Source organism: Mus musculus, chromosome 17 (assembly GCF_000001635.26).
Source record: "Mus musculus strain C57BL/6J chromosome 17, GRCm38.p6 C57BL/6J".
NCBI classification, from domain to species: Eukaryota; Metazoa; Chordata; class Mammalia; order Rodentia; family Muridae; genus Mus; species Mus musculus.
Genome location: NC_000083.6, coordinates 15409180 through 15419333, shown reverse-complemented (window position 1 = coordinate 15419333; position 10154 = coordinate 15409180). Strand labels below are relative to the sequence as shown.

At 47.5% G+C, this 10154-nt stretch overlaps 1 protein-coding gene across 3 annotated transcripts in view; it reads right to left on the bottom strand.

Moving 5' to 3' along the window:
- Positions 1 to 10154, bottom strand: part of Fam120b (family with sequence similarity 120, member B) — a 37380-nt gene that overhangs the window by 14248 nt on the left and 12978 nt on the right. For all 3 annotated transcript variants that reach the window (NR_033586.1, NM_001357822.1, NM_024203.3), the window contains exons 5-6: positions 4483 to 4655; positions 1609 to 1701 (exon numbers count right to left, since the gene is read on the bottom strand). Coding sequence is in view for 2 of the 3 variants with exons in the window: in NM_001357822.1 (NP_001344751.1) it covers positions 1609 to 1701; positions 4483 to 4655 (266 nt within the window). In the remaining variant the exon portion in view is untranslated. The remainder of the gene's footprint in view (positions 1 to 1608; positions 1702 to 4482; positions 4656 to 10154) is intronic.

The window sequence follows — 10154 nt, the reverse complement described above, 5'->3', positions numbered from 1 at the left end:
ATCCATCCTAGCATTATTAGTATTCATAGTACTGCCAGGGTCCATTTACTTTCTACACTAATCCCGACTTAGCAAGTGTGTTCTGCAGTTACCTGCAACTCCATTACTGGAGTGGGGTAACTACTGGAACTATAGTCCCCAACCCACAGGGGCAGAGCATAGATTGAACCTGGCGCTTAGAACAACAGTCTAAGAGATGAAAATGTAGCTATAGTACAACCTCGTCTCTTCCAAATACTGCAAATATGACCACTCGGAGAAGAGAGGCAAGCTGAATTCACAGAAAACAGCCAACACATCTTATCTTTACCTGTACTCTAACCACAGATTGGCAAATCCCAGGGCAAGACCACAAGGAACATGAAAAACCAAGGCAACTCATTTCCAGACGTCATCAACTGCATACTAATGACTGATAACTACTGTTATTTAGATGAAACTCTGGATGTATGATTGAAGAGAATGACTATAAATATGGTAAATATTATCAGGAGGACTCCAGTATTTTCTGAGAACACAAACAGGCAACAGAAAGGATTAAGACGCCAATACACAACATGAAAGGAGAGTAAGATAAATACTGAAGAAAACCTAAACCAGAATGGTAATGGAATGAAAAACACAATAGGAAATCAAAGTCCAGGGGGGCGTCAGCAATAGAATGGATCACAAAGACACAGAATATCAAGGTACGAACTCTGCTCCTTGGTGTGGACCCAGGATCCCCCTAGATTTCTCCCAGTGCCCCTCCCTTTCAATCTTTCTTCTAGCCCATCTCCACTCCTCTGTGACATTCACAGATCCACAGTACCACTTTCTACGAGGGAGTCCCAGTGCCCGCACCAATCTGGGGCCCAGGAGGCAACCTTGACTATCCTACCTGTCCTCCACTGCAGCCTCTCCAGAGCTCCTTCAGCCCTGCTGAAGTCTGCAGCAGGAGCCCTTCCTCTCACCCCTGAGGACTCACTCCACCTCTCGGTGCAGACCTACTTCCTACCCACTGCCCTCTTCAGCCTTTCCTTCTAGGCCACCTCTATTCCTCTGTGACATTCCCTGGCCTCTCCAAACACTCTCTATCAGAGACCCTACAGCTACCACACTCTGCTGTACGTGGCCTCTGGGACTCCACTTTCTTCAACAGAGCCACAAAGCAGATGCAAAGCATTGCATGCTGGGTGAGGATACAGGAAGGGCAGCCTGGCTTCACCTTGCTGTGAACCAGTGGATGTGAGGGTGGGCTGGACCAGAAAAGGAACTGTTTCTCTGACACCAACAAGGCTGACAAAGGCTTCTCAAACTGTGAGATGACCAGGCCAGGAGGTGAAACAACCTGCTCCTGAGAAGCAGGGTATAATAGCTGTCTGTGTTGGAAAGGACAGCCATCTTGGAGTTACTGACAGAGGATGACAATACTATGTGGAGACACCCTCACCGAACATGCCCGCCTTGACCATCCTATGGAGTACCAACTACAACAGCAGAAAGGCTAGAAAGAGTATTGACCACGTGATCACAGCACGGTTACAGCCATGGCTGTGGTGACTGACCGTGACTACGTGATCACAGCATGGTCACATCCATGGCTGTGGTGACTGACCGTGACTATACCTGTAAGTGCATGAGCTGGGAGGTTGATTTTCCTTGGAGGCACAAGGCCTGAGCGATAAATGCATGCAGATCTTCCAGGGAAAGAGTGTCCACCTGAAAAGCACAGGAAAGGGCCAGCGTGAGTATACTGAAAACAAGCAACACTTTTTATAAGTGGGTCTCAGTTGCCAAATATGGGTGTGTTTACACACACACACACACACACACTCACACACACACACACACACACAGAGGAAAACGTATGGGTGTACATACAGCTGTGCAGTGAGTGAACCAGTGGCATGGGAAGATGGGGAGAGCAAGTCTCTGCTCTCGTCATCCACAACTCTAGGCCACAAAGCTCTCAAGTGGGGCAAACACTTCTCTGTAAAATGTACAAAACAGATGGCTCAGAGGCTGAGGTGGGGTACCCACGAGTATCGGAACACCCACGACTATCGGAACACCCACTTCGACAATCCTGGATGTAGCCTTCATCCTTGGATCTCAGCAACATAACTCAGGGCCCTCCCACTCTGTGGAATCAAAAAGTCAAAGTGTGGGGGGAAAACCCAAATGGAGACAGAGAGAGATTAACTCGGCCTTTAAAGTAAGTTATGTGATGAGGAGACCCAAAGACATGGTGTCTCTGCCCACTCAGTTTCACGCACTCCTGATGCTGACACTGCCTGCGCTTAGCCACGATGATAGTAGTCTTCAGTGCCAACTCTACTGGACTTTGGGTCACCCTGGAAACATGCTTGTGGGTGTGTCTATGAGGGTGCTTCAGCAATGTGACCCGCTGTCTCTGACATCCCCACCATAATGAACTACACATCCTCAAACTGTACAAACCAGAATAAACCCTTCCTCGCTTAGCACTGCTTCTGTCAGGTGTCTGATCGTGGCAATGAGAAAGGCGACTGACCCACGTGTCTAGTTAGCTGTCCAGTGCTGTGATGAAACTGTGTCACCAGAAGCAGCGTGGGGTGGTGGCAGGGCATTTTGCTGAAATTTCTAAATCACGGGGTATCATCAAAGGAAGCCAAAGCATCCACTGGCAGCCAGGAAGTGGAAACCATGGAGGGTGCTGCTTACTCGCTTGTTCCTATGGCTTGCTCTGCCTGCTTTCACATAGCATACAAGATCACCCCCAGGAATGGCATCACCAACAGTGAGCTAGACCTCCGCCCCCTCCCGCATCAATCAAGAAAACGCACCATGGGCTTTCCCACACACCAACTTGATGGGGGCATTTTCTCAACCAAGGTTCCTTCTTCCGAAATGACTCTGGCTTCTGTCAAACTGACATATAAGTGGCCAGCACAGTGACCGCACTGGTAATCAATTAGGAGCAATATGCTAATCACTCCCGCAATTCTACTCTTACACAAGAGCTCTTCAGAGGGAGGAGTACACGGTGGCAGCAAAAACCAGGGGGGAAACAACAGTGACAACCCACTGGTAAAATTAAGCCAAGATCACCTGGGAAATAAAATGCTTGCATGCCTCTGTCGGATAAAATGGTCCCTATAAACCATAAAGAATATGGGCTTTATACCACCCTCACCCTGAAACCCCCCTGGAAAGATACTGTACAGGGCTTGACCCAGGTACGAGCTACCAGTCACAGGTCACGAGTCATGGAGATCTGGAAATTCAGACCTGCCACTCTCCTGTTCCATGTTTATTTCAAAGGATGCACCATTATTAGACAAAACATGAAGATGTAGGACTTATGACAAGGCCAAGCACACATATAGATTATAAAATCCATGAGCTGCCATCTCTGCTTAGACTGAGGTCCACTGGTATGTAATTTTACCCACAATTAGTCGAGTTTGGAGCCTCATCTTTTTTTTTTTTTTTTTTTTTTGTTTCTCTATTTAGCCCTGGCTGTCCTGGAACTTACTCTGTAGACCAGGCTGGCCTCGAACTAAAAAATCTGCCTGCCTCTGCCTCCCAAGTGCTGGGATTAAAGGTGTGCACCACCATGCCCGGCATGACACTAGCCCAACTCTCATGTGTCTTTTCTCACAGTTAACTAAGCATGAGTGTTAATTTGATGGGATTTAGAATTCACCATTGAAACAAACATCTGGACATGGCTGTTGGGAGTCTCTAAACTGGGTTAGCCAAAATGGAAGAACCAACCCCAATGTAGGTGGAACCATTTTGTGGGCAACAGTCCCAGGCTGAATAAAAACAAGAAAATATGCATAGCACCAGCATTTATTATTCTGCCCATGAATAGGATCAACTGCCTTGAGCCCATGCTACCATGGCCTTGCTGTTCTCCCTGTCATGATGGATTGTCCCCTCAAACTCTGAGCCACAGTAATGTCTTTCCTAGTGTGGCTTTGGCCAGGGATTTTACTGTACCAATAATCAAAGTAAAAACTATAATGCATGTCCAAGATTTCCTCAAATCAGACACACCCACATGGTGGCTCACATCCAACCGTATCTCCAGTTCCAGAGAATCTAAACCCCTCTTCTGACCTCCATGGGTACCAGGCACATAGGCAGTGCACACAAACATGGGATGGGTGGAACAAAATACTCATATACTTAAAATGAAATATTTTTAAAAAGGCAATTTAAGTTCAACTATATAAAATTATATTTTATGATCTATACTTCTAGGCTTGCCACAGTTTCTGAGAAAAGTCAACACTGTGAACAAACATGTACACCACTTACTTATCGATACACTAATCCCTTGCTGTGAAAAGTCCTGACTTGTCATCTCCATGAGCACCTTGAAGGACTAATTGTGTTCTGTGGAAAGAGACCACGGGACCTGGCCATAGAAACACGCACAGCACTCCGGGAAGGTAAGGCCAGAGACAAAGGGCTCTCTATATCATACAGAACTGTAAGCTCAGCGTGTACCTGGACAAAGAGGTAGATCAGGAGGCAGCACAGCGCTCTCAACGGGCTCTCAACTGCTTGCAGCTCTTCTCTTGAGGAGGAAAGGTTGAAGCAGGCTAGCAAGGTGTCCAGGCGCTGGGCCTGCACTGCTGGCTCTTGGCTCAGCCACAGAACTTCCAAGCTAGGTGTTCCCCCTAAAACGAGAAATCCATGCAGCATGATCGTAATACACTTTTGGAAGTACAGTGAAGAATGCGTCATCTCTTCCCTACCTGATTTACTTGGGCACTCAAGGGTTAACAGAACCAGAGGGCAGCTTCTCAGTTTCAAAGAAAAGAGACCTTAAGTGCCAGCACAGACCCACTCAAGACCCGGCTGATAACTAGTGTGTGTGTGTGTGTGTGTGTGTGTGTGTGTGTGTGTGTGTGTAGGAAATGGGGTTTTCACCTGTGCTCACGCTACAGAGCACACTGAGGAATGTTTTTCAGAAAAGGCAACCTTCCCTGGAAGGATCTAGTAACAGGATGGTATGTTCCAGGGAAAGGCCATCCACCTACCCCGTCAGTTAGTTAGAGCTAACTCCTCTTAAATGGGTGGTTTCAAAACTTTTATGTACAAAAGACTCAGTTGTGGAGACTCTGGGATGCATTCTCTGGGATGTATATAAAGCTCCTGATCTGAGAGGTCTATGTGCCAGTGACTGTACATTCAAAGATCCTATAGCCTGAGATGCACGGATCCAAAACCAACAAACAAAAATGCCTAAAAGGTAATTTTTAGTGTTCTATTGCTATATTATGCAGGTCCATCGAAACAATTACTAAACTTTTGAAAAAGATGCCCTTTCCTGTTAACTTGACGATGACAAACCGTCCCGAATACGGGTGACAAACAGTGGCAACTCCACACAAACATGAAGGTGCTGGCCCTAAGAACTGAGGCAGCACCTCTCCAGGCAGCTGTGGGCACTGATTGAAAGTCCAGAGCAGCCAGGGTGAGACATCTCACATGTTCACCATGAAAACAAAGCACAGAACCAAATGCTCTCAGAAGCCAGGGACTTGGAGGAAACTCCTTCTCACCTCTTCCCACCTCAGAAGCAGAGGGACATAGTAAGTCACTTGCTGTCCTGAAAAGGCGAAAGTATTTCATTTACCAAACACGTCTTCTGTTATTGATTTTGGAAAGAAGGCCATTTTCTCTGAGAGAAAGAAAATGCTTTATGCAACTGTCCTCTGAGACATGGGTACTTAAGACCCCCTGACTCCAAGGTCAGGATGGGTGTCTGAGAGCCTGTTAGAAACTGCTCCCAATGTGTGTGAAGGGTTGCTGCCTGGGTGCCTGTGAACGAAGAACTGTTTTGTGTTTTAAATGGTTGAAAGGGAATCAAAAGAAAACTGCTATTTCCTGGTACAAGCAAATATAAAATCCCAACGTTAGTTCAATGCTCGTCTAGTCTAACTGGAAACTTGCTCTGCACCCTTGTGCACACATTATCTGTGACTTCTTCCAACTTGATGACATAGGTAATAAATAACAGAGAGCCACAGGGGCCCACAAAGCCGACCACACTTACTGTGAGACATTAGAAACAAAAGACTTGCTAACAGCCTCTGATATAAGCGAAATGCTGCATTTCTACTATCATAGTTATTTCAAATATTAAAGTACCTAGAAGAGAGTCTTTTAAATTATAAAAGTCAGAGGTTACAAACTCCTAAAAAACAAATAAGCAAGCAAAACCCTTCCCCCTTTCCACCCAGACATTATAGTATTTAAAACACAGAGGAAGAACAGCATGGAGACCATCGTCTATCCCACCGGAGCACCGAAGTAAAGAGTGAGAGATTCACTTCTGTTCAAGACGGTAAAGGCCATTTCTTCATGAAAATGATACTTCTGCATACATCAGAGTTTAATATTAAAGAAACCCCGCGATTTGTGAAATATATCCAGAATCGGAGATAAGCTGAAGTGGTGAGCAAGGGACTCCCAGGCTGAGCGAGTGGTGACCATTTTTCACTCCCAGCCTTCAGTCCCTGGAGTTTAGGGACTCAACTCCAGGAGACAGCTTTCGAAGCGGAGGTGAAGACTTAAAGCGGCTAACAAAAGAGAGTGCCCTGGGGTTACTCAGCGGTACAGTGCTGGCCTAGCATCCAGAGGGCCTAGGTTTGAGCCTCAGCACTAAAATAAGAACAAGTCAACTCTTAATTTTTTCACTTCTTGTCACAGAAGTTTCTGATCACTATGTACTGATGTGTGTAACCACTGGTACATTTATACTGAGCAGAGCCATAAAAATGACTGCTGCCTGGGAAGAGCTTGCAGCAAACAGATTCTCCCTCAGGTGTAGTGGTTCACGCTTTTAATCTCAGCACTTGGGAAGTAGCAGAGAGAGGTGGATCTCTGTGAGTTCAAGGCTAGTGTGGACAGTATAGAGAGTCCAAGACAGTCAGGGCTACAGAGAGAGCCTGTCTCAAAACAGAAAAAAGACTATGCAAGCAAATTGAAGTTTAAGAATGCAAAGATTAAGGGCTATTGTTTAGCCTTCTGGCAGACAGGTGCCTAACATGCAGAAGTCTCCAGGTTAAATCTCAGTTATGAAAAAGAAATATAAATTACTTCAGGTCAAATGGAGAAAAGAACTGGGGAAGGGGCTCTGAGGAGGTTTCAAGAGGAAAGGCAGGCTCATTCGGCCTGGGCGCTGTTGGAATAACATGGCTTCTGGAATTGTAGGCAGACAGCAATGAGCACGAGCTAAGACCCTGTCCCTTCCTTCTCTTATAACCAAACATCATGTGCAGGAGATCAGAGAGTCCAGACACAGTGGGATCACCCGGTGCTCCCTTTGCTGAGAGTCCAGACACAGTGGGATCACCTGGTGCTCCCTTTGCTGAGAGTCCATTGACAGAGGGAGATCACCTGGTGCTCCCTTTGCTGAGAGTCCATTGACAGAGGGAGATCACCTGGTGCTCCCTTTGCTGAGAGTCCAGACACAATGGGATCACCCGGTGCTCTTTTTGCTCACACACAGAAGTCTAGTATCACAGCAGCTGTATGACAGAGCAACTGAAATGACAAGGGTTATTTAAGCTCACAGTTTCAGAGGAGTTCGCAGCCTTACAACAGTGACCCGAGGCAGCAGCTTACTCACACTGCCACCCACAAGCTGTAGACACATGTCATAACCCAAAGCAGGGGAGACCCGCTGTTACAGACCCACTGTTTCAGCCAGACCCTACCTCCTAACGTACTCACAGCCTTTACCACAGCACCACTATCCAAGGACCAACGGTTGGAAATATGAGCCTGCAGGGAATTTCATCAGATTTAAGTCATAACATGTGATCTGTGGAGAATGTTCAGAAGCAATTACAGACCGTCCATGTGACATGTGCTTCTGACACTGGGTACTAAGCTGGGAACGAGACTGACCCAGTGTGAGCGTTCAGCGAGCTCATGCATGGGCTAGGGGGAACATCAGAAACTGACCAAATGATGGCTGCTATCGCAGTCTTAACAAGAGAGTTCCGTGAAGAAGACAGATGTGAGCTAAGACTGAAGACAGAGGAGTCAGCTGGGGCGAAGAGACACTCAGGGATGGCAGATGTCTCAGGCCTTTAGGGTGGAGCCCTGGGAATGAAATGGAGGTGAGCACAAAGGGAGGTTTGTAATCTGTGAAAGAGGACTCTGGCTGAAGTGGGAGTGCTGAAAAATCAAACAGGAGACAGAGGTGGGAGAGGGACAGACACAGCAACCCTAAGGGAAGCTGAGATGGCATTCTCTGCACTGGCAAACAGAGGTGCCCCCTTCAAGTATGCATGTGCAGTAGAGCCTCCGTCCCAGGGGCCAGGACTGTAGGCAGCAGAGCATGAGTGGACAGGCTGTCTCTGTGGTTCCTGGTTTTCACTGGCTGTGGCCTCACTGGTGGGGTACCAGCAAGGAATAGACACAAGCATGGAATGGGGCTCCATTCTCTCCTCTCAGACCTGGGCTTTTTTGTAAGAGTAGCAACCACAATACAAACTGGTGATGCATAAGTACGGTCCTCAGCCCATCCTGCTCTACACACCTAGAAAATCTTGGCAGTCAGCTAGCAATTTTGTTTTTGATTTCGTTTTGTTTTGTCTTTGTGCTCATACCAGGAGATTCTGATACATGTAAAGTCTGAATACCACCTGGCATCCTTTAACCCCTTCACCACGTACAGGCCATTAGAAACTGGCGCTCGAGAAGCCTGGAAATGTAAGAGATTAGAGAGCCACCAGGGCGCAAGAGCACACACCAAATCTCTCCTTTTAAATTATTATTATTATTTTTAAGGTATGTGTCTGTGCTTGTGTGACTGCATGCAGGAGCCCATCAGCTTCTCTGGAACTGAAGCTACAGAATGTTGTGAGCTTCCATGTAGGTGCTGAGAGCCAAAGTCAGGTCTCCTGTAAGAGCAGCTGTATAGCTCGATTAACTGCCAAGCCATCTACTCAGTACCTCAAAAGCAATTCACCCCAGGACAGCCAGGGCTATACAGAGAAACTCTGTCTCGCAAAAACCAAAACCAAAACCAAAAAACAGAGCCTTTTCCACAAAATGTATGGCTTTACCTTTCTTTGCTCTATGGTGGGCTTCTCAGACTAAGCCCATGATAAGTCCGATGTCCCAGGTAGCCAAAAAGCACTGTTTACTTACTAAGTGCTAAACGACACTAACAGTTGTTCCAGAGACAGCTAGCTATGTCAGTGTCTTCAATCAGCTTCCCTACGCTTCTGGAATAAAGACTTACTTATGATTCAAAAACAACACCGAGAAGAAACGGCCGGCATTTCAGGTTGTCTAGTTCTGGAGACAGGCACGGCTATTCTCAGACTCAACACCCAGGATTCGAAGACCATAAATGAGGTGAGGAGAAGCTGGAGAGGCAGCTTGTGGGGGAGAAGCTGGAGAGGCAGCTCGTGGGGGAGAAGCTGGAGAGGCAGCTCGTGGGGGAGAAGCTGGAGAGGCAGCTCGTGGGGAAGAAGCTGGAGAGGCAGCTCGTGGGGGAGAAGCTGGAGAGGCAGCTCGTGGGGGAGAAGCTGGAGAGGCAGCTCTTGGGGGAGAAGCTGGAGAGGCAGCTCGTGGGGGAGAAGCTGGAGAGGCAGCTCGTGGGGGAGAAGCTGGAGAGGCAGCTCGTGGGGGAGAAGCTGGAGAGGCAGCTTGTGGGGGAGAAGCTGGAGAGGCAGCTCGTGGGGGAACCTTACAGTCCTTAAGCTGGAGAACAAAACTAAATCCCTTTCTGTGTTGCCACCTTTCACAAGGTATTGCCACGTGAATGCTGTGCGCACACATGCGAGCACATAGAGACACAAGGGCCAAGAGGGAAGACTGTCAGTGAGCTCTATGGAAGCAGCAGACCCACGCCTTCGCCCACTTGGGCCGCTTTAACAAAATACCACACACTGGGCTGGTTATAGCAGCAAAGCAGTTTCTCAGGACTCAAGCTGGAAGCCGTAGAGCAAAGTACTGAGGGCCTGTTTCCTGGTGCAGACAGTGTGTCCCCGTGGAGGAAAGAACAAGGAAACTGCCTGTGGTGTCTTTTTATAAAGGCACGATCCTACTTAACCACCCACTCATTTCCCAAAGGCCCCTGCCTGTCTTGAACCATCGTGTTCCTGGCTCTGCTTCCAGGACCTGAGTTTGGCGGACATATTAGAACACAG